This window comes from Capricornis sumatraensis, chromosome 11 (genome assembly GCF_032405125.1).
Source record: "Capricornis sumatraensis isolate serow.1 chromosome 11, serow.2, whole genome shotgun sequence".
Classification (NCBI taxonomy): Eukaryota; Metazoa; Chordata; class Mammalia; order Artiodactyla; family Bovidae; genus Capricornis; species Capricornis sumatraensis.
In genome coordinates this window covers 74,279,259-74,304,777 of record NC_091079.1, presented here as the reverse complement: position 1 = coordinate 74,304,777, position 25,519 = coordinate 74,279,259, and the positions used below count along the sequence as shown (strand labels likewise).

At 42.3% G+C, this 25,519-nt stretch overlaps 1 protein-coding gene across 1 annotated transcript in view; it reads left to right on the top strand.

The window, feature by feature from the left end:
• The first annotated feature begins 5,755 nt into the window (after positions 1–5,755).
• Positions 5,756–25,519, top strand: part of TRHR (thyrotropin releasing hormone receptor) — a 45,908-nt gene continuing 26,144 nt past the window's right edge. The window contains exon 1 of the mRNA XM_068984106.1: positions 5,756–6,544. Within this exon, the coding sequence (XP_068840207.1) occupies positions 5,756–6,544 (789 nt within the window). The remainder of the gene's footprint in view (positions 6,545–25,519) is intronic.

Genomic DNA, 25,519 nt, shown 5'->3' with positions numbered 1-25,519 from the left:
ACTGAAAGTGGATGATGGGGAGTGTGTGCACCGATCTACATGCTGTAGCCATGACTTACCCTTGTTTCAAAACAGATGCCACTGGACAATTTTCAAAGGATGTGTTTTTCTCCAGTCAGAATTACTCAAAAGACATGGAAGTCAGAGCTGGTTGGAATTTAAGCTACTATAGGGAAAATCTCAACCCAACTGTGTAGTCTAGTTGTACACTATTTTGTGCTATTCTTTACAAATGGGGACATTTATTAGATATTATCTAACTGAGGTGACTGCAGCCATGAAATTAAAAGACGCTTACTCCTTGGAAGAAAAGTTATGACCAACCTAGATAGTATATTCAAAAGCAGAGACATTACTTTGCCGACTAAGGTCCATCTAGTCAAGGCTATGGTTTTTCCTGTGGTCATGTATGGATGTGAGAGTTGGACTGTGAAGAAGGCTGAGCGCCGAAGAATTGACGCTTTTGAACTGTGGTGTTGGAGAAGACTCTTGAGAGTCCCTTGGACTGCAAGGAGATCCAACCAGTCCATTCTGAAGGAGATCAACCCTGGGATTTCTTTGGAAGGAATGATGCTAAAGCTGAAGCTCCAGTACTTTGGCCACCTCATGGGAAGAGTTGACTCATTGGAAAAGACTCTGATGCTGGGAGGGATTGGGGGCAGGAGGAGAGGGGGACGACCGAGGATGAGATGGCTGGATGGCATCACAGACTTGATGGACGTGAGTCTGAGTGAACTCCGGGAGATGGTGATGGACCGGGAGGCCTGGTGTGCTGCAATTCAAGGGGTCTCAAAGAGTCAGACACGACTGAGCGACTGAACTGAACTGAGGTTTACAAATAAAAAACCTCCATTATAAAATCACGGATACTTTGAAAATACAATTTTGCAAAGGGCATAAATTAGACTGAAAACAGACAGGACTGTAATGGATGGCAAGTCTGGGATGGGAAAGGCAGAAGTCTGGCCTCTGCAGAGGAGAAAGAGCTAGTTATGAGGGAGGGAAGGATGAGCTGAGTATAGTCCAAGTCAGAGAAGGTGGGAGCCCCCTTAATGCAAAAGCTGCCTGTTGGTCATCAGTGGTTGTCTCATACTAGCTCATACACCTAACAGCCAAAGCAGAATTATATATTACTTTCCCACACCACCTCCCCCCCGGCCCCCCGCCACACACACGATCCTTGCCATCTTACACAGCTGGGCCTTATATATTCTATCTCCTCCAGTCAGAATATCTTCACTTAGCCCACCTTTTGAAAAGAAGCTGTACTTCTCTTTCAGACTGTGCCCAGATGTTACTTGGCCTCAGAAGCCCACTCTGGCCCCTCAGCCCTTTGCCCCCACCATCTATGAATGCTTTCCCTTCACAACCTAAACCCTCTCGACAGATCTGTGCATATCTGTAACTGATTGTGAGTCAGCTTCTCCCAGTAGACCACAACATATCTGAAGGTAAAACAAAATGTTATCTACTAGGTGCCTGGAGCATCGGTCAGTCAGTCAGTTCAGTCGCTCAGTTGTGTCCAACTCTGCGACCCCATGGACTGCAGCACGCCAGGCCTCCCTGTCCATCACCACCTCCCGGGGTTTACTCAAACTCATGTGCAGTGAGTTGGTGATGCCATCCAACCGTCTCATCCTCTGTTGTCCCCTTCTCCTGGTGGTAGTAAGTGCTTAACAATTAAGCTCTAAAAAATGAATAGAGACAAAATGGAGACTCAGAAGGGCGTCCTTGCATAGAAATGCTGAAGAATGTGATCAGATTTACCGGGAGATGGCGTTGCCAAGGCAGACAGCTTGTAGATGGACATCGTCTCCCTTTGGTTTTGTTACCCACGTGTAAGGCTTGAGGTGAAGTTCCACACTTTTAAGGAGGCCTGAAAGCTGACTAAAATCTTGGGGACAGGGAGAGGGGAAGAAGTGTTTCATAAGGTGTGACTTTTCAAGAGGTCTTTCAGATTGGAGGTGGTGGGGTTGGGATGGGTTAGGGAGGCAGTGCTTTCACCTTAGAAGGCATTTTTTTATTCCGAAATGGAGAGGACTCCACCAGGAGCAAGGTGGTCAGAGTCATCTCTGTCCCCGAGGGCAGGGAGAGAGTTAAAGAGGGTGCACTTTTTCCAGTCTGCTAAATCAGCTGGTTGAACAAACTAGAATGTGGACAGAAATCCTATCCCGGGTAAAGGAAGACTACAGAGGCCAGGTGTGTGTGATACTGAGTGAAGCTGGCATGTGACAGAAAAGAGGGAGGAAATCAGGAAAGGAAACATCCTATACCTTACAAACTGCTACCCATAACCACTGCTCGTGGTTGTTATTTCTAGCAGGAATATGGACTCTTGGTTGCCAGATCTTTCCATGCTTATGAGAGGTAGAAATCTAGATTTAGTATGCAATATCTCCATTTCTTTATAGTCCAACTCTCACATCCATACAGAAGAATTGATGGTTTTGAACTGTGGTGTTGGAGAAGACTCTTGAGAGTCCCTTGGACTATAAGGAGATCCAACCAGTCCATCCTAAAAGAGATCAGTCCTGAATATTCATTGGAAGGACTGATGCTGAAGCCACCTGATGTGAACAGCTGACTCATTTGAAAAGACTCTGATGCTGGGAGGGATTGGGGGCAGGAGGAGAAGGGGACGACAGAGGATGAGATGGTTGGATGGCATCACTGACTCAATGGAGATGGGTTTGGGTGGACTCCAGGTGTTGGTGATAGACAGGGAGGCCTGGCGTGCTGCGGTTCATGGGGTCGCAAAGAGTCAGACATGACTGAGCAACTGAACTGAACTGATCTCCATTTCAATGTTGAGAAATTGTCTAAATAGTCTACCTTTGAGCCTACATTGTACAGGCCAAACCATACCTTTCTGAAACCTAAATCTGGGTCATGCATCACTAATTTGTAACTCTGGATGATTTGGAAGGAGAAGTTAGATACTCAAGGAGCCCTCAATGGTTCCCAGGGTGGAATTCATGCAGCGTCATCCAAGCTTCACCTTCATCCCATTGTTGCCTATCCCTGAACATGGTTCTGATACCTCCATGGTCTTGCCTACCCCTAATCTGTCCTTCCATTGACATCTTCTAGAAAAAAGAATATCTACACTTCTCAAAATAGAGAATCAACCTGTTCACCATATGGGGAATTAAGTTAAGGGCTCTTTTTCGTTGTCAGTATGAAATAAAAGTTGACAGACGTTAACATTTGGTACATTCAGTTGGTTCTGAGAGAAGAAAGAAATATTTTCTGAGATTCCATTAAAAAGTATAAAGATTTGCCCGTGGGCTACTTTCAGTTCAGTTCAGCTGTGTAGTCATCTCCGAGTCTTTGCGACTCCATGGACTGCAGCACAACAGGCCTCCCTGTCCATCGCCAACTCCCGGAGTTTGCTCAAACTCATGCCCACTGAGTCGATGATGCCATCCACCCATCTCATGCTCTGTCATTCCCTTCTCCTCCTGCCCTCAATCTTTCCCAGCATCAGGGTCTTTTCAAATGAATCAGTTCTTCGCATCAGGTGGCCAAAGTATTGGAATTTTAGCTTCAACATCAGTCCTTCCAATGAATATTCAGGACTGATAGCCTTTAGGATGGACTGGTTGGATCTCTTTGCTGTCCAAGGGACTCTCAAGAGTCTTCTCCAACACTACAGTTCAAAAGCATCAATTCTTTGGTGCTCAGCTTTCTTTATGGTCCAATTCTCACATCCATGCATGACTACTGGAAAAACCATAGCTTTGACTAGACGCACTTTTGTTGGAAAAGTAATGTCTCTACTTTTCAATAAGCTATCTAGGTTGGTCATAACTTTTCTTCCAAGGAGCAAGCGTCTTTTAATTTCATGGCTGCAGTCACCATCTGCAGTGATTTTGGAGCCCAAAAAAATAGTTTGTCACTGTTTCCACTGTTTCCTGGGCTACTTTAGAGAAATAAAAATCAAGCTGAAGTACACTTTTCTAAAAAAGATGGCTCATATAGTTCTGTTTCAGAGGTGTGTTATTAGAGTGGCCCCAGTTCAGATTTCCACTGGGTATGTTTTCTACCTAGAAATAAATTGACACAAAACCTTGCTGCATGGTACATGTGGCTGGTAGTCCAGAGGGTGGGTGAAGAGGGGAGAGGTATCCAGAGCAGTTAGAAAGATTCTAGTAAGCGATGCAAAAACGGAGTTGAAAAACAAAGTTCACAGATCATATGCAGGTTTAAATCAATGTTCTTATCTCAAATGGGTTAAAAAAAATAATAATCTGTATAAGCCTCAGAAGATTGCAGCTGAAATGGTTTAAAATCACTTTTAACTCATTTTCCATTCATATACCATGAGAGAAGGGAGCCGACTTCACTGGTTCACCGGAGAAATAGTCCTCAGGTTTCCATCATAGAGAAAAAAGTGTGCTCTCAGTCCAGACATATATTTCAGTCTTCCGGGGCTGTGTCTGGACTGAGATGGGTTCGCTCTCCCTAAGTTCTATCCCACAGGGGAATGGGACTTTACCCAGGTGCCTGAGTTTCTCTAGAACTTAGACTATAAACAACCATAAGACCAGCTGCTTCAAACCCCCTGGCTGGTGCCGTCAGCCTTCCAGATTACAACTATATCGTTAGCACATTTATAAGAAAATCCTCAGAGGGGAGATCATGAATCAGTGAGGACTGACTGGCATTTGTGAGTGTGAGTGTGGGGTGTGTGTGCTAGAGGGGAGGGGGGAGACGGGGAGGGGGGAGACAGGGAGCCGAGCGTGTTCTCATTAGGGGACGATCTATGATTTGCCAGGCTCTCTGCTGCTGCTCCTGCTGCTGCTTCTGCTGCGGCTGTATGGTCTGTCATCAGTTGGAAAGGCTGTGAGGGTTCAGAGGAACCGCAGTTCCGAAGACGGAGCCCTGCTAAGTGGTCTCCCTGCCAAACAAAGTGGACGAGGCTTTCCGCAAGGTTGGAAACTCGCGCTTATTACCGCTCCATCTACCTGGAAGAAAGGGCAGCGCTACGGAGGAAAAGGTAAGAGGAGAAATGGTTCTCTGTTGGGTCTGCAGGGCAGGGGGCCTGGGGAGGCTTGCTATTTTGTAGCAGAGGGAGCTCACCCTTTGAGAGCCAAGGAGGCAGATGCTAATTTTCTGTCAAGCTTTTTGGCTTCCCCCCACCAAGCCCCAGCCTCCCACCCAGTATCTTTTTCTTCTTTATTTTACTTTCCCCAAGCATCTGAGAGATTTCTTTGTATTTATTTTTCAGGTAGCTGATATTGTTTCTTTTTTCCCCCCTTTGGAGGATTCTTTCAAAACAGGGAGCATTTTCTGTGTCTCTTTTCTTGAGCATTTTTGTCCATTAAGAAAAAAAAAAAAAACAGTCCCTCTTATTGTAAAGTGGTCAAAACTGTTACTCTACCCTGTACTGCTGCTGCTAAGTCACTTCAGTCATGTCCAACTCTGTGCGACCCCATGGATGGCAGCCCACCAGGCTCCTCTGTCCATGGGATTTTCCAGGCAAGAGTACTGGAGTGGGGTGCCATTGCCTTCTCCACTATCATATACTAGATTGCAATAAAAGGAGTTTTCAGGAGTACAGATGAGCCCTATTACTGCAGAAAAATGGGAGGTGAAGTGAGAGAACATGAGAATTACCTGTAAGTGATTGTGATACTGTGAATGAATATGGACTATAACTCTTCACAGGGGGAGAGACCCAGTGTGGTAAAGGCAGGGCAGCGGAAGGAAGATGTGTTGAGAAGTGTTCCAGAGAAGCCTCAAGCCACTAAAGATGGAGAACGAGACAGGAAGTGAACTGAACCAAACGCAGCTTCAGCCGCGAGCTGTGGTGGCCCTCGAATACCAAGTGGTCACCATCTTACTTGTGCTCATCATCTGTGGTCTGGGCATCGTGGGCAACATCATGGTAGTCCTGGTGGTCATGAGGACCAAGCACATGAGGACCCCCACAAACTGCTACCTGGTGAGTCTAGCAGTAGCTGATCTCATGGTCCTGGTGGCCGCAGGCCTCCCCAACATAACGGACAGCATCTACGGTTCCTGGGTCTATGGCTACGTTGGATGCCTCTGCATTACTTACCTCCAGTACTTGGGCATTAATGCATCCTCTTGCTCAATCACAGCCTTTACCATTGAGCGGTACATAGCAATCTGTCACCCCATCAAAGCCCAGTTTCTCTGCACATTTTCCAGAGCCAAAAAGATAATCATCTTTGTCTGGGCTTTCACATCCATTTACTGTATGCTCTGGTTCTTCCTGCTGGATCTCAATATTAGCACCTATAAAGATGCTATTGTAGTGTCCTGTGGCTACAAGATCTCCAGGAATTACTACTCACCTATTTACCTAATGGACTTTGGTGTCTTTTATGTTGTGCCAATGATCCTAGCCACTGTCCTCTACGGATTCATAGCTAGGATCCTCTTCTTAAGTCCCATTCCTTCAGATCCTAAAGAAAACTCTAACACATGGAAAAATGACTCAACCCATCAGAATAAGAATTTGAATTCAAAGACCTCTAATAGATATTTCAACAGCACAGTATCTTCAAGGAAGCAGGTAAGCAAATCTGAGCCTCCGAGTTCACAGAGGAAATGTGGGAGAGAGTTCCTTGTGAGATAGGATCAACTTTGCCCTACTTAGCTGACGGCAAAACTAAAACACAATCATACAAACGTTTCACTGGTGTAAGCCTCTGCTTTACATATTAAATCCATCTCCAAAACAACCGAGGATCTAAAAATAGATGGGAAGTGTTGACAGCACACCAGCAGGTACCAGTTTGTGTGCCATTAAAATATAAGGGAATATAAACCGAAACCCTAGAATTCTACCTTTAAAATGGTGTGCCTCTCTGAGAAATGTTATCAATATATTTAGGCCATTTCTGGCTTCTATAGGTAGCAGCTGCATATTTTGAAGAACTCTATTGTCTGAAAAATATTTGACAAGGTAGTTTGAGAAAAGATGAGTCAAAACAATACTGAAACTGAGAGGGGTTCCTGGACTCTTTTTTTGTTTCTTCTTCAGTCTTAGTGGGGAAAGATTCTGTCACTTTCTCCTTCAGCTCCCTACAGAATGTCCTGGCATGTACAGGCTCCCAGTGGACTCTGCTCAGGAAGTATTCTGATAAAAAGGCTAACACCAGGCTTATTTGTGACAAAGAATGATTGCATTTTTCACACGTCTTTTTCCTATTTAGCACAGCTGTGTTTCACATCACCTGAATGGTCAGGTGGTTAGGGTTGAACAGCAGTTTTATATGAGTGAAGTGTAACTGTGTTTCAGTAGGTGTAGTTTGTAAGACAGTTGCAGGAATACTTTATATCATGTGCACACTTACCTATAGTTACACACCTAAGTCATCTAGGAACTTGGCTTTCAGATCCTTTTCTTTCTTTGTTAAATAGGAAAAAGAACAGGTGATCAGCAAGACTTGCTCATTCAAATAGGTTGAATTTTCTTTCTTTTTTTTTTTTTTTTTTTGATCCTGTAGGAATTTAGTTCTTCCTATGTACATAAACAGAAAACTGAGTGTACTTTTTAAAGTATGCAGATGAATCATTCATACTATCACTTCCTAATCTCTGGATTTGCTGAAATATGAAGAATTGTACTGAATGTTGGGCACATAGTGAAGTAAGTTACTAATAAATAGTGGTGTTTTAGGCATGCATGAAATGAATAATGAACCATCACTAAAAAGAAATATATACAACATTTTAAATGATACCATGACATTTGATTTATATAACATTTATTATTAAAGGTGCCTAGATGATAAAAGGGAAGACTTGAGATACTATTGCCAGCTCTTAGATTTCTGTTGCTTTGGATCTAGCAGTGCTACCTAATACAAGGTGTATTTGGCCATCTATTACCCAAAACTTGATTAAGGGAAACTTAGAGAGGTCTGTTGGCCATCTGCCAAGGCAAACATTAACAAATACAATAAGAGAGTAAAGAATATGTACATCTCAATTAGAGACTAAACATGGGTTAATGTCTGTAGCAAAGAAGGTCAGGAAGTAAATTCATTCATTAGACTCATTTATATTCTTGTTATAAATTCTAAAAAATTGTTTGTCTGGTCTAATGTCTTCCCTTTCAATTACAGTCATTAGTACCTATCAGCATTAATAATGTGCTTTAAATTGCTAATTGTGTTACATGTTCACACTCATATTTCAAAGCTGTTAACAGATAGGCTGTCCTCGTAGAGGCCGAGTGGTAAAACAAAAAGCCAAAGGCTCCAAAAAACCTTGGGCTTTAAAATTCTAGAGTTCTAATAATCTTGATGTATGACCCTGGGTAAGCAGAACTCTCTGAGCCTCAGTGTCCTCATCTTTAAGCATGAGGATAAATAGCAACCAGCATTGGTGTGAGGGTTCAATGAAATACCTGATGAAGGACACCTAAAGTTGGTTCATCTGAGTGTTTAATTAGCCTCATTCTGGACCTGTTAATATGTTGGCAACTGTAAGGGAAAGATTTATTCTTTAAACTATACATGCACCATTTAAACAAAGAACATTGGTTGAACAGCTGTGTATAGGATTTGGCAACTTCTCGAACTTTTAATAATTAGGGCATTTGGAATAGTGTTCAGAGCATTTAGGGTTGTCATGAGGATATGGCTGGAAAGAGAATGGTATGGATTTGGAGAGGGGACCAGGACAGGGTACTATGGGGGAATTTTTATAGTATGTAGTGATTTGGTTCCCTGGTGGCTCAAATGGTAAAGAATCTGCCTATAATGCGAGAGTCCTGAGTTCAATCCCTGGATTGGGAAGATCCCCTGGAGGAGGGCACGGCAACCCACTCCAGTTCTTGCCTGGACAATCCCCATGGACAGAGGAGCCTGGCAGTTTAAAGTCCATAGGGCTGCAAAGAGTCAGACATGACTGAGCAACTAAGCACACTCAGCAGTGATTTGGTTGATTAAAATGAAGTCTTTGAAGGAACAGCAGAAAGTAAGATTGGATTGCTAGTGTATATGTGTATCTGTGAGAGAGAAAGAGAGAGAGAAGAATGAGAGAAAGGGCTGTGGAGGATCCCAAATATCAGGCAAAGGAAGAAGTTTGAACTCAGTGCGGGAGCAACCAAGAGTGTGAGTGGGGAGCAGGGAGCAGTGGTGAGGAAAGTGGTTGTGGGGACAGTAAATCTGACAGCTGTGGACGAGGCAGGGTTGGAGGCTGAGACTCTGCCTCTACTTTTGAAGAAGGACCACTCTTGAAGCTGTTGGTAGTAATTTAGGCATGAAGTATTGTAGCAAGATTCTCTCTCAGGAGAATTTAAAGTAAAGTGTGAACCAGAGAGGAGTTTCAAAGAAAGAGGAGGTGAGATGTGAACATGTCAGATACAAAGGATGAAGAGGGGACAATTCGGCGGTTCTGAATCTAGAAGAACAGAGGTGTCTCCCGATGAATGGAATGAGAGCCATGAAGGGCAGTCAGTTTTGTCCAAAATCAATGACCCTTTGGTCTGGCTTTTTCCTCTTCTGAAATGGGTCTTTTCTTAAATCTTGAAAAGATTCTAACCTCCACCTCCTCTAGCCCCAGGATTGATTCTACTATTTTCTCTGCATGTTTTTTCTTTTGGGCAAGTTTAATTTACATTTTAATAAATATTCTATCTGGACCAGGTCTTTCTAACCAAGTAATTAAAGTGTGTAGAGCTTAGGAGAACTACATTTTAGAGGAAATATAAAGAATATTTATATGTGAGGGACAAGTGTGTGAGGTTTGTGTTTGCTGATTTGTTTACTTTTAACTTATATTTCGGATGCAGAAAACTCAGGCCAGAATCTTCTTTCTTTCTGTTATTCAGATTCACCTAAATATTTGGTCAAGTCAATAAAACAAATTACTCTAAATAATAGCTTGGAATTGTGTAGACAAAAGAATTACCTGATTGACTAAATCTTTTGTTTTACAATTGGTTGTTTTGATGCTGGAGCCACAGTTTAAAGGATCCCATTTGTCACATTTCAGCTCCATCTACACAATACCAAAAGATCTCTCTCTGTTCAGTCAATTCAAGTGTTCAACATTGTATAGATAAAATGTCTTTATCACTGGCTGAAGAATTGATTGGATCTTTTGGCATTGTGGAGACACAGCAGTATCTTGCTAAAGGACAACACTGTGAATAAACACATTCAATTCAAATATTTGCTTTCCATAGGACACAGAGATATGTAGACTATTTTATAGATCAGGCTACCAGTTTCATTTTCAGTTGAGTCACTCTAATGTACTTTTTTTTAAAACAGTATAGCTAGTGGGGAACTGTGTAACATAGTCTGAATAGAAACTCCAAGAGTTTGTGACAAATTTTTCATTATGGGTTTTGTTTGACTGGACACGTTTTTAAAAGGCCAAATGGTCTTTGTTTCTGTAAATTTCTTAACAGCCTTCTACCTTCCCAAGAGGAGTGTTGGTAACCCAAGAGACAAAAGCAGTCTTCCTTTTAAAGAAATACATGCCCTTTATTTGTTGCTGTTGTTGCTGTTATTGCTGCTGATGATTGAAAAGCAATCGTATTATGGAAAACATAGAACACAAGGCATAAGAAAAAAAGCATCCTGTATCCTACCTCTCAAAACCAGAGTATATTAGCATTTAGTAATATTTTTCTCATGTTTTTGCTTGATTTTCTTTTATATCATTATAGTCAATATATATATATATATATATATAGCTGATATACTGCTGATTCCCTGATAGCTCAGTTGGTAAAGAATCTGCCTGCAATGCAGGAGGCCTGGGTTCAACTTCTGGGCAGGGAAGACCCCCTGGAGAAGGGATAGGCTACCCACTCCAGTATTCTTGGGCTTCCCTTGTGGTTCAGCTGGTAAAGAACCCTCCTGCAATGTGGAAGTGGTGGTGGGTGGTTTAGTCGCCAAGTCATGTCAGACTCTTGCAATCCCATGGGCTGTAGCCCGCCAAGCTCCTCTGTCCGTGGGATTCTCCAGGCAAGAATACTGGAGTGGGTTGCCATTTCCTTCTCCAGAAGATCTTCCCGACCCAGGGATCGAACCCAGGTCTCCTGTATTGCAGGCAGACTGAAGACCCGGGTTCAATCCCTGGATTGGGAAGAGCCCCTGGAGAAGAAAATGGCAACCCACGCCAGTATTCTTGCCTGGAAAATCCCATGGATAGAGGAGCCTGGCAGGCTACAGTCCATGGGGTCGTGAAAAGTTGGACACGACTGAGCAACTTCACTTCGCTTCACTTCGTAGATACATAACCTTACATGCTGCTCTTACACAAAATGTTGAAATTAATATTCCCAAGGATAGCATAGAGTAAAAAAAAAAAAATGGATAAGATTGTGAGTCAGTTTTTCTCAGCTTCAGTTTTCTCATTAATAAAATGAAACTAACAATGCCTCATGGAGTGACTTGAATCAAATGAGAGGCATCAGACAAAACCCATGGTTTTGTCTCTCCTCACCTGTACCATCAGCTGTCCTTCCCGCAGCCCTGTCCATCTCAGTGACCTCCGCACCCCCGGCAGCCTCCTGACTCCGACTCTGACTGAGCAATCTGAGTAGGATGTGCTCGTGGAAAATGATGAACTAGGATAGAAAAGGGGCTTAAATGTGTCTCTTCTCCCCTGCCTCCCTCCAACTCTTACCTTTTTAAAGAAGAAACCCTGAACAAGAAAAACAGAACACAAAGAGGCGTAATAGTGGCAATAGGGCTGACATTTGCAGACATGAAATCTCTGAAGTTGTGTGGGTAGCCTAATCAATGATTAAGCTCAAAAGGCAAATTAATCATACTAAACTCTTCAGCATTAGGCCTAAATCAGAGGTTTCTCAAGTTTACTGGGCCTGTTTTCATACTATTCTCACAGGTCCATCTTTCATTTTTGATTGTCTTATTTGCTTTATTTGTCTGGGCCCAACTACATTCTTAATAATATAAAGATTTCTAAGATGGTGGGGTGCAATTTTTGCCACTTAGCACACAGATATCTAGTGTGCCATCTTATTTTTTTATTATTAAGGAAAAGTGTTCCATTTTCTAATTCACATCCTATATAAGGGAAAACTCCATCTGCCATAAATTGCCTCAGTGAAAGTGCCCTACAGTTTCATGTTTTGTGCCCTTTGGTTAGATGAACACACATTGTTTATTCCCAATTTTATACTTGCAGCTTTGAGTTATAATTTCACTGGTAGAGAAAAATAAATTTTTCTATATGCCTACAAAAAAGAAAAACCTGCACTCCTACAGAATTCTCAATTTGACCATATACCAAAAAGCCTCTTAAAATCAGCTAACCTTGAAAATAAAAAATTATATTTCTTTATGCATTCTCTTGTGAATTCTTCAAGTTGCAGACAGTCCAAGTTCCAGACAGATGAAGGCTGGGCTGTAACCATGTTCTTAGTCTCCTTTACTTTGGTTATGAGTTAGGGGAAGGTGAAAGGTGAAAAGTTAAAGCTAGGTCAACATTAAGCTGAATTTTATGGTAGATCATTTTTATATTCAAAGAAAAGTGAAAACAGTGAAAGTGTTAGTCGCTCAATCATGTCTGACTCTGAAAGCCTGTGTACTGTAGCCCACCAGGCTCCTCTGTCCATAGAATTCTCCAGGCAAGAATACTGGAGTGAGTTGCCGTTCCCTTCTCCAGGGGATCTTCCCCACCCAGGGATTGGACCTGGGTCTCCTGCATATCAGGCAGATTCTTTATCATCTGAGCCACCAGGGAAGTCCAATATTGGGGAAGATTCAATATCCTCTGCAGTTTAATGAAATATTCATTCATAACCCCAAAAGCACCTAACACTCCTAGATATAGAGGCCACCAGGACATTTAAAAGCAAACTCTTCCCCTTCAAGGAGCTCACTATTGGCCGTGTGCACAAATAATCCTGAGTAGACTATTAATGGTTTACAATAGAGGACACAGCATCCATGAGGAGAAAACCTGGGAAAGAGTGGAGGAAGGCTCCGTGGAGTACATGGCATTGATCTGGGCCTGTGAAGATGAGTGGAATGTCTCAAAGCAGCAATAAGGAGAACAGAGAAGAAAGGAAGAAAGTTCAACTGAGAGGAGTTAATAGGGGAAGGCTGGGCACGTTCAGGGAGAGAATAGTCTAGTATCATTGAAGTGGGACAATGGAAGTGCATTGTCTGTGGAGGGAAGCCTGAACTGGACTGTGGTTGCTCTTTCCCAGCCCTGACCTTTGTCACTCCACCTACTTACATCCACACCCAAGGTTACAACTCCCACCTATGAGAGCCCAGGACACAGCTCTTGCAAAGACATCTGACCCATAAAACCTAACTGGTTTTTGGACATCATGCAAGTACATCAAATCCAATATGACTAAATCTAAATCCATTTGTTTCCTTCATAAATCCATATCACTTTTCTTCTTTCCTATTTTAGATTCCCAGACCGCAAATCTAGGAGGCCTTATAGTACTTTTCTGTCCTATCTACCCACCCCAAGTGATAACCAGATGCTAGTGGTTCTAGCTCCTAAACCCTCATGTTTGACCTACTCCATCACCCGACCATTGCCCTGGTTTACCGTTTCTCATCTGCTCCATTTCAGGACACCAAGCCTCCCCCAGTCCACCATCTCCTCGGTCATCCTGCACACTGCTCACCAGGAGGTTTCTCTAATACACACATATGTTATCAAAATGCTTTTTGTAGTTCCCTGAAGCCTGGAGTTTAAACCTCTTCGCATAACAAATGTGATCCTGACTCCTTTATATGTCTTTAACTTCATCGCTTATGGCTCGCCTAATGTATACTTTATATCCCAGCAGTACTGAATTATTTGTAGTTCTCTGAACTTGCTACTTTCTCTCAGCTGGAAAACATTTCATCTGGCAAGCTCCCAACTATCTTCCAAGTCTCAGATCAAATGGCAGCCCTCCCATGCACCCCATCAACCCTTCCCTGCATTTCTCAGGCAGATCTATGGAACTGAATGCCTAGCTATAATCATTATGTTAGGTATTCTACCTGTTTCCACAGTACTTTGTATTTACTTCTGGTTTAGTAATTCTCATGTATCATAATTGTTACCTGTTGGTCTTCGCATTGCCACTAACGTCTGTAAGGGTGGGGCCCTTATTCCCAGTCCCCTCAGCACTGAACTTGGCATGCAGCTCTCCCCAAAGAATATATGGCAGGTCATGTGTTGCAGCCAGAGAATACAGGCTTTGCAAGAGTGGGTGGCTAGCATTTCTTCGCAAATCTACATTCAGTGACTTCATACTGGTTGCTTAAAATTGGTCATGATTGGAGTACTAGTATTGTAGAAATTAGCAAATATGACATTTCAGGGCCCCTCCCTTTTTTGTGGAGAGCCAATATTGAGCAATACATTTCTGTGTGTGTGTGCATGTGTGTCATACATAATAAATGAATTGTAAAAGAGTACATGATGTACTCTGCATATAAGTTAAATAAGCAGGGTGACAATAGACAGCCTTGACATACTCCTTTTCCTATTTGGAACCAGTCTGTTGTTCCATGTCCAGTTCGAACTGTTGCTTCCTGACCTGCATATAGGTTTCTCAAGAGGCAGGTCAGGTGGTCTGGTATTCCCATCTCTTTCAGAATTTTCCACAGTTTATTGTGATCCACACAGTCAAAGGCTTTGGCATAGTCAATAAAGCAGAAATAGATGTTTTTCTGGAACTCTCTTGCTTTTTTGATGATCCAGCAGATGTTGGGAATTTGATCTCTGGTTCCTCTGCCTTTTCTAAAACCAGCTTGAACATCTGGAAGTTCATGGTTCACGTATTGCTGAAGCCTGGCTTGGAGAATTTTGAGCATTACTTTACTAGCATGTGAGATGAGTGCAATTGTGCGGTAGTTTGAGCATTCTTTGGCGTTGCCTTTCTTTGGGATTGGAATGAAAACTGACCTTTTCTAGTCCTGTGGCCACTGCTGAGTTTTCCAAATTTGCTGGCATATTGAGTGCAGCACTTTCACAGCATCATCTTTCAGGATTTGAAATAGCTCAACTGGAATTCCATCCCCTCCACTAGCTTTGTTCATAGTGATGCTTTCTAAGGCCCACTTGACTTCACAGTCCAGGATGTCTGGCTCTAGGTGAGTGATCACACCATCATGATTATCTGGGTCGTGAAGATCATTTTTGTCCAGTTCTTCTGTGTATTCTTGCCACCTCTTCTTAATATCTTGTGCTTCTGTTAGGTCCATACCATTTCTGCTCTTTATCAAGCCCATCTTTGCATGAAATGTTCCCTTGGTATCTCTAATTTTCTTGAAGAAATCTCTAGTCTTTCCCATTCTGTTGTTTTCGGACACGACTGAGCGACTGAAATGAACTGAACTGAACTGAAAAGAGTACATACATGCATAGCTGAGACTAAGTCAAGTCCAGCACTCTATTTTGCTCCCTGAAAAAGTATTGCTTGCCATTCCATATCCTTCTCTGGTTTTAATTAAAATTTATTTTCTTTTATTGACTGTCTTTTGCATTATAAAATAGCAAAACTAGCAACCAGATAGTATAATAGTGAGTTTGTTGCTAGATAAGAATTTGAGGACGATTTCCCCACTTTCAGACAGAACAGGCCGACTTAGGAACATGGCATACGCAAATCATAATTTACTTTTTGTACAAAATCCTGTTGGCTTTCCAGCAAGCCTTTCAAATATCCTTCCCAATAAGACAATACACTGGACGGAATATGCAGAGATGCAGAGGGATGGCAACGCAGGGAAGGGAACAATGTGAGCAGAAGTACTAAGATGAGAATGAGTCTATCTGAGTGCTCCTCTGTGACTAATTTTCCAAAGACAATTTGCACACATCATCTTATTTCAAAGAGAAATGCCCCCAATTTCCCCTGACTGGCTTTCAAAGCCCTTTAAAATCTGACCTTTTCATCTTTTTCCTTGCTTTGTTCAGCCATTATTTCTTTAATTCAATGAACAATTACTGAGCACCAATCTCATGCCAGGCATTACTCTGGAGAACAAATAATAGTCGCTGTCTTGTGGAACTTTCTGTATCACAATTCAAAAGCAGTTTGAGTGGTATGTTTGATTTTTCAGATATGTAACCAGGAGTGGATCCTATAATACCTCTAGTTTTAGCTTACTGAGAAGCCGCCATACTGGTTTCCACTGTGGCTGTGCCAACACGCATTCCCACCAACAGTGCACGCGGGTTTCCTTTTCTTTCCATCCTTGCCAACATTTGTTATTTGTAGTCTTTTTGATGATAGCCATTCTGACAGGTGTGAAAAAATAAAAACACTAATTTGAAAATATGTATGTAGCCTAATGTTCATAGAAGCATTATTTACAAATGCTAATATATGGAAGCAACCTAAGCATCTATCCGCAGCTGAATAGATAAAGAGGATATGGTACACCTATACAAGGGACTACTGCTTGGCCATGAAAAAGAATGAAATTTTGAAGTTTGCAACAACATGGATAGACTTGGAGAGTATTATGCTAAGTAAATATGTCAGAGAAAGACAGATACTGTATGATACCACTTATATGTGGAATCTAAAAAATAAAACAAACTAGTGAATATAACAAAAAAAAAAAAAGAAACAGACACAGAGAACAAACTAGCAGTTACCAGTGGTGGGAGGAAAGGAAGGGGGGCCAGTTAGGATTAGGGGATTAAGAGGCACAGACTACTGTGTATAAAATAATCTACAAAGCTATTGTACATCACAGGAATATAGATGATACTTTATAATAACTGTTGTTGTTCAGTCGCTTAGTTGTGTCCAACTCTACGTGATTCCTTGGACTGCAGCACACCAGGCTTCCCTGTCCTTCACCATCTCCCAGAGTTTGCTCACACTCATGTCCGCTGAGTCGATGATTCCAACCAACCATCTCATCCTCTGTCGCCCCCTCCTCTTCTTGCCTGCAGTCTTTCCCAGTGTCAGGGTATTTTCCAATGAGTCAGCTCTTCACATCAGATGGCCAAAGTACTAGAGCTTCAGCTTCAGCATCAGTCCTCCCAATGAATATTCAGGGTTGATTCCCTTTAGGATTGATTGGTTTGATCTCCGAGCTGTCCAAGAGTCTTCTCCAGCACCACAGTTCAAAAGCATCAATTCTTCAGTCCTCAGCCTTCTTTATGGTCCATCTTTCACATCTGTACATGACTACCAGAAAAACCATAGCTTTGATTTGCAGACTTTTGTTGGCAAAGTGATGTCTCTGCTACCTTTAAAATTGTGAATCACTATATGGTACTCCTGTAGCTTATATAATATTATACATCAACTATAACTTTTTAAAAAGTTGAACGAAACAGTAGGAAAATACAAAGTTAGGCTGTACAATGTGCAGAAGAGACCCAAGGAGAGGCGAACACCGCACATGATGCTGGAGAACAGCACCCCCAACAAAGAAGAGTCACTGCACTTTTGAAAAACAAGTAGGCAGTCACCAGGCTGACATGAAACCAGCAGGGTTAGTCATTTATGTAGTCAAACAGAGCCCAGGGTAAGACTTTGGAAGACCCTGTGTGTCACTGAAAATATCTAAATTTGGTTCTAAGTCACCAGGGAACCACTGAAGGACTCTAACAAGGACAGTGGCAAACTGGATTTGACTTTTGGAAACTTCATTCATGAAATTTTACAATGAATCCAGCCCATAACCTGGGAAACAAAAATGACACTTTTGTAATCCAAGCAAGAAAGCAAAGACTTGCACTAAGATGTAAATAGTGGAGAAGGCTAAGATGGATGTATAAGAGCAAAATCAGTGGGATTTAACTACTAATTTATCAAATGACAAAGGAAGAAGTTCCTAAATCGAGTCCCAGATTTTCAGCTGGAATGAATGGACAGGCAGTGGTGTTAGGAAGCATGGCACAGAATACAAGAGGAAGAATGGCCTTTACCTATATTTATTCCTTCCTCAGAGCTGCAGGTGTGCCCACTACATTCTCCCATGTATACCAAGCTCATTTAACTTTGCAACCTTGCTGGTGTAATGGTTCCCACCTGTAAAACCCTCCCCACTCTCAATACCTCCCACCTCTCTGAAAAGCTCAAGGTCCCAGTTCAGGCTGCAGTTAGAGCAAAGAATCCCATAGGTTGAACATCTACCCAAAGGCAGAGTCCAGCATGATCTCTGGAGTCAGAAAAATGTAAGTTCAATTCTACTTCCTGTCTCTGTAACTTCGATAAGTTATTTTACTCCATAATACTTGTTTGTCCAAGGGTAACATGGGATACTAACGATACCCACTCGTAGGGTTGCTGTGAGGAAATACCTAGTACATACTAAGCATTCCATAATTCTTATTTACTATACTTAAATTATATGTCATAATTAGAATATTGTTTATCCCCACCTTATTCATGAAATAGCAAAAATTTTAGACTAGTAATTCATTCCTGAAGAAGACAAAGTTTAGAGGTTATAGTAGATGGATCTTCCAGGCTCACCTAACAGCATATTCATAAGATCAAATTAGTAAGTATTTCTCAGTCTTCTGCTCTATGCCCAGAGAGAAATACAGGAAGCACATTAAGTTTATATGTACTAATTCAATATATCATCACCAGAATCCTGAGTAGGAACTAACTGTAAAAGAGGATTTGGAGGCATAGGAATACAGAGTGATGTGCCAGTTGTGTCAAAGCCAAGATTTTAACCCAGCTCACCTGCTCCATTTCAACCATATAGTAAGAGACAAATCAAAGGAGAGATCAGTAAGGGTTTCCTGGAGCTGGAGGTTTGGGCCACATTAAAGAGACTGAGCAGAAAGAGGTCATTCCAGATAAAGGAGGGAGATGAGAAGGATCTGATGGTATTATCAATGAGAGAATAAGCCCAGAATTGTATTATAAAGCATGCTCTGTCTGAGGAGTAGTAATGCAATTAGCTAGATGTGTGCCAAAAGTGTATGGGAAATAAATGTGGAGGACCTGCAGGCTGGGACTGGATCAGTGAGGCCAGAAAGCCAAGCACAGGGCCCCCACTGCCACCTGCCTTCCCAAGTTCCCCATCAGGCTGGTGAACAGCACCAAGGAAGTCACATTCCACAGGGTGCAGCTTCGGAGTTTCCCTTCCAATGGGCCCTCGTTAATTGCTGCCTATCCATGTCCCTGAGAGCTCAGTTGGTAAGGAATCTGCCTGCAATGCAGGAGACCCAGGTCAATTCCTGGATTCGGAAGATCCCCTGGAGAAGGGATAGGCTACCCACTCCGGTATTCGGTTCAGCTGGTAAAGACTCCGCCTGCAATGCGGGAGACCTGGGCTCGATCCCTGGGTTGGGAAGATCCCCTGGAGATGGGAAAGTTTACCCAGTATTCTGGCCTGGAGAATTCCATGAACAGTATAGTCCATGGGGTTGCAGAGTTGGACATGACAAAGCGACTTTCACTTTCATCCATGTACAGGGCCATCACCAGTTCCCTTCTTCTGGGCCGTAAATGCCCTCCTCTTGCATAAATTTCCACAAGTCTGCTCTCCTCAGGTCATCACACCTGGAATTTTTTCCTCTGAAATTCCCCCAGCACCCACCTTCTTCTCTCTAATGCTGTTTCCTTAATTCCAGCCTCATCATGTCCTCTCTGCACTGGAGACCAGGAGGCCAGTCTCTCTGCCTGGCCAAACCATTGCATAAGCTTCCTTCCTAACCACTCCCCTGCCTCTTGGTTGCCCTTTTGCAATTCAGCCCCCAGGGTGCTACTAGAATGAGCTAAAACACACACTAGATATCATCACTATACCCTCATTCCCTATAGGTTTACATCCAAGGCGTTATCACAGCACACTGGGACAGCTAAATTCTGCCCCCTGCTTACTTCCTCAAGCTCCTCCCCTTTCTGTCCCCAGCATACCCTTTCACAAGCAGTGTCCTTTATCTGGCCACACTTTCTCCTGCCCTCAAGCCAGTGTACATACTCTCCCTGCTGCAAGCATTCCAAACAGGTGCAAGAACAGAGGGCTACAGACAAAGGGACAAGCACCGATCCTTGCCCCTGGAGGGAAGGAAAGCCTGCTCTGAAAGCTGATCTGTGAGAGGGTGAATTGGAAGTAACAGGTCTGATGAGGACCTGCATGCACCAATTTGCTGGAGTCATTGTTCATATGTCTCTCCCACCAGATTGTGTGCTTTGTTGAAAGAAATCTTGAAGGACAGATGTTAAAAAACATTGTCAGGAATCTTTAGCTTACAATAAAGATATGGAAATTTTAGATTCTAAGTATTTAGGATTTGGAAAAAGTTATACTCTAAGTGAGTAGTCAGGAACAGATATGTGCATTTACAAACCAGTAGAATAATAGAAAGAAAGTATGACTAGGATTGAATTTATTTGTATATTTGCCTGGTGGCTCAGACGGTAAAGCGTCTGCTACAATGCAGGAGACCCAGGTTCAATCCCTGGGTCGGGAAGATCTCCTGGAGAAGGAAGTGGCAACCTACTCCAGTATTCTTGCCTTGAAAATCCCATGGACGGAGGAACCTGGTAGGCTACACTCCGTGTGGTCGCAGAGTCGGACATGACTGAGCAACTTCACTTTCTTCCTTTCTATTCTTTTTATTGAACCACAGTTAAAATTATATTCATTTCAAGTGTACAACATAAGTGATTCAACATTTATATACATTATGAATTGATCACCACTACAAGTCTAGTAACTTCTGTCACCATACAAAGTTATTATTGTAATTATCTCCATGACATTTATTTTTATAACTAGAAATATATACTTCTTAATCCTCTTTACTTGTTTCACCCAACACCCCATCACCCTATCCCTTGCTAACCACCAGTTTGTTCTCTGTTATCTATGAGTTTGTTTTTATTTTATTGTCTGTTTTTTTTAGATTTCACATACAAACACAGTGCATTTTATCGCAATTCATAGGTATTGCAATTTTTGCAAATTGAAATTTTGTGGCAACACTGTATTGTTGGATGATAGCATTTTTTAGCAATAAAGAATTAATTAAGGTATATATATTGGTTTCTTTTAGACAAAATGCTTTTATGCACTTAATAGACCACAGTATAGTGTAAACATAACTTTTATATGCCCTGAGAAACCAAAAAATACATGTAACTCACTTTATTGTGGTATTCCCTTTATTGCCATGGTCTAGAACCAAGCTCACAATTACTCTGAGGTGTGCCTGTGTAAGTGAAATCATACAGTATTTGTCTCTCTGTCCCACTTACTTCACTTAGCATGTATTTACCCTCTGGTCCATCCACATATTACAAATGGCAAGGTATCATTCTTTCTTAAGGCTGAGTAATAGGTAGTGGGGACAAGAGCCCCTTTGGAGGGGCCAGATGGGACAGGTGGGTTGAGTGAGATGGGTCCCAGGGAACACCAGGATAGGGTACACGACTTTAGCTCGGTTGATGAAGTGGGACAGACATGGCGTGTGCCAGCCCTGAGCCAGCTAGGTGAAAGAGAGTGAAAGAAATTTGGGACCCACCAGTGCTTTCGTCTCCAGAGAAAGTGCCAGCAGAACCCTGTGCCTCTGGCACCTGTCTTTATGTCAGTGATCTCCTCTGTGTGTGGCCCAGGTTCTTTTCAAGCTGCTACCTGTGTGCTGGGACTCAGAGGGAGTAGATTTATGTGCAAGCCCTGCAAGAGTGAAATCTCAGTTTTCCCACAGCCCTCCAGCTCTCCTGGACATAAGCCCCTCTGGGTTTCAAAGCTAGATGTTATGAGGGGGATCATCTTCCCAGTGCAGGACCCCTGGGGCTGGGGAGCCCAAGGAAAAGCTCAGACCCCTCTCTCCTCAGGGTTGGGGAGGGGGTTCTCCATGAAAGTGATATGCCTCCCACTTGTGGATCACTGCCCTGAGGGTGGGGGTTCTGACTAGACCGCATCTTGGCCCCTCCTACCCATCTCAGCGTGGCCCTTTCCTTATGTCCTGAGTTGTAGGGAAGCTTTTCTTCTCGTCTTCAGGTTGTCTTCAGAGACGGTTGCTGTGTGTGTAGTTGTGGAGCATCCCTGGGAGGCGGTGAGCTCAGAATCTTCATACTCCACCACCTTGCTTCCGACTCTGACTAGAGGTGAATTTTTTTTTAAGGGAAGGACAGATGGACAAAATCCAAGTTCTGGAACAATGACTGCATTTAAGAGGCTAGAAGAGGGGTGGGTTCTTTGCTAGAGATTAAAAAAAACACAATTCCCCCCTCTTGGAACAGCTAGAGGGCCAAAGGCATATTTGTAGCAGGTGTTTCCAGTTACAAGGGAAAGTAAAGAAAGACAAATGAGCCAGGGAGAGTGAGAAGTTTCAGTTAAATAAATCAGTGGATTTACCTAAATCTGGGAAGTCATGGCCTTGATCCTAGAGTCAGACACAGCTCTCCAGAGCTGCATGGGAGGCACCTAAAAAGAACTTGAATAAACTAAAAATTGAATTAGCTCTGAAGATTAAACAAAGCTAAATTCATGTGCTCATGGAATAGGATGAATAATGTAAAGTACCTGGCATCCATATTTAGTTGCAATAAAAATAGATAATGCTATTTTGGAAAAGAAAATAGTGCAATCTTTTATAAACATCACAGGTGACTTTTAGCCAAAATCTATATCCCTTGGATAGATTGCCTGAGCATAATTATAAATTAGCTGCAAGTAAGTAAAGCATCCTATGCCTTTCCATTCTGTGCCTTTGTTGTTTGAGTTTTATGGGGGTTTATGACTATGGGAGAATTCAGCATCCTCTCTGCAGGCAGCAGCTCTTAGCTGGGAAAACAAGGAGAGTGGTGGCACCACTGGGAGAGTGAGAAAGGAAAGAGGCAGAAGAAATGGAGAGCACCCCATGGATCTTTAAAGATCATTTGTAGAGTCAAGTGACTAAAGCCCCCATGTGCAGGACTGACATCCTGCCATGGTTCCTCTGGTGAGAGTTCACTCGGTGACTGATTCTGCCTGACAAACATTTGCAATACTATGCATGCAGAAAAATCTGAGGGAACAGTAAGAGAAGAGTGCACGGAGACAGTTTTGTTCTATGGGGAAAAGATAGAAAGGGACTCGAATTCAGGATGAATTTACAGAAGAAGTATTTAACTAGATATTATAAAGCGCTAGAATGGACCACCAGGAGTTTCTTTACAAATCCATTAGGCATGTCTCTGAAGAAATTAAGAGCAATCGAGTCAATACTTTTGTATAAACCAACTGTGCAGTACACAGTGGAGGTATTATCCTGGAATTAAGGATGGCTTTGTTCAATTTTTACAATCCCTTCAAGTTCATTATTATATGGAATGGGAAAATAGTGGGATTAAGGTTCAGTCCCTGGGTCAGGAAGATCCCTTGGAGAAGGAAATGGCAATCCACTCCAGTACTCTTGCCCGGAAAATCCCACAGAGGAGCCTGGTGGACTACAGTCCATGGGGTCACAAGGAGTCAGACATGACTAAGTGACTAACAAGGACAGATTTGCATCTGCTCGTTATGAGTCAGTTGGAAACCTACTGTATGTCAGGCACTGAGTTAGGCACTGGGATATTAAAATGAACAGGAGTTCCCACTCACAAATAAATCGTAGTCTAATAGGAAAACCATGAAAGTAAACCGATCACTAACGCCATAAAGGAACAAGTGTTTCCATGAGGGAAAGCACAGATTAGTGTTACCTGATCCAGATAGTTCTGGGGAAAGGTGAGCATCAAAAAGGCTTTCTGGAAAAGAAAATTCCTAAACTGAATGGATGATGGAAATTAATGGAAGCTGTCTAGGAGAAGAAGGGAAAGAAGGTGACTTATGCAAAGGTAACCATAGAGGCGAAGGCCAGGAGTCCAGAAAGAACAGGATTGGTCCAAAGAACTGAAGTAGCTCATTAAGGCAGAGCAACAAAAGTGGAGACAACCAGGAATGAAGTGTTAGCCTAGGATACTGAGAAGGCTTCCCTGGTGGCTCAGATGGTAAAGAATCTGCCTGCAATGGAGGAGACGCAGGTTCTATCTCTGGGTCAGGAAGATCCTCTGGAGAAGGGAATGGCAACCCACTCCAGTATTCTTGCCTGGAAAATTCCATGAATAGAGGAGCCTGGCAGGCTGCAGTCCATGGGGTCGCAAAGAGCCAGACACAAGATTGAGTGGCTAACACTTTCACAGGATACTGAGAATTTGGACAGTATTCTAAAGGCTATGAAAAGTCACTGGAAGACTGCAAGGCAAGGTGTATTATAGTTAGATTTATGCTTGAGGATGATCACTGTTTTCATCTGGCAAAAGATTAGACCAAAGTCAAAGACATTAGTTAGGAGAGTGCTGAATGATATGAGTGAGATAATCTGAGTAATACTGAAAAGGCCTAATACATTGAGGAAAATAGCAGTGAAAATAGAAAGAGATATATTTGAAATAGAATCCATAGACTTGATAGACCTAGGTATGTAGAAACGGGGAGAGAAACGACTCCAACACTTGAACCACTGAGATAAAAAGTGGTATGACAGTTGAGAGTCGCATTCTGGATCTCATGCCCATGTGAGTGCCTGGGCCATGAAAATAATAAATGTTATTATTAACTGAATAGTGTAATTTGTCTAAATGAAGACAATTAGTGGAGGAACATATCTCAAGGAGGGTGAGCGTGTTAAATTCAGTTCTGCCTTCATTGTGTTTGAAGTGCTGATAGAATACACAGGCACAGTCAGAAACACAGAATTAGAGCTAGAATAAACATCTGACCCGAAGATATAGATTTGAGAACAAATCAGGTTTTTGAAGACTCTGGAGTAAGTGTAATTATAGGAGGAAATTTTGTGGAATTGAAAGGAAACCCTGGAGTAGCTTGAATTATAGGGAGACTAGGATGAACAGTCTATGAAATTAACAGAAGACATTTCCAAAGAGGAAGAAGGAAGAAGAGGAGAAATAGAGTCACAGAAGCCAACAGTGGATCAATAAAAGAGGCAAAGATAAGAACTGAATAAACACCCAAAACAGGTATTGGTAATCTTTGTGAGATGCATTTCCACAAAAGCGTAGGGAAGAAGGATAATTCAGATCTCACGCAGCTGGTGACTGAATTGATGCAATGAAGAAAACTGGAAAGAGAGAATAAGCAGCTATCCTAAGCTTGACACCAATAATGACGGTGAGGAACAAGACAGGGTATTTTTATAATTGTTTCACTTGTATTTTATTTCTTAAGATGAAGAAATAATAATGGGAAAGAGGTAGTTGAATGGGAGGATTTATTACACAAGCCAGACCAAGTATTGGTAGAGCCCAGTTTCTGAGGATGCAAGAAAGGAAACTGTAGAGTGTAGGCAAAGCTCTCAGACAGGAAAGGCGGCATCCTTGTTTCCCTTGTCAGCGGGGTTTGTGTCTAATTCACTGACCCATTTACAGCACCTAGCACTATGTCTAGCACATAAAAGTATCCAATAGGTGTTCATTAAATAAACAAATGGATAAATGAATGAGTGAAAGAAGGAATGAATAAGATACCAAAAAAAAAAAAAGAGAGAGAGAGATGAGGATGACAATGTTGCATTAGTTTTAAGTGCTGGGGCAGGAAGTGGTGAGTTCTCACAAGCTGGT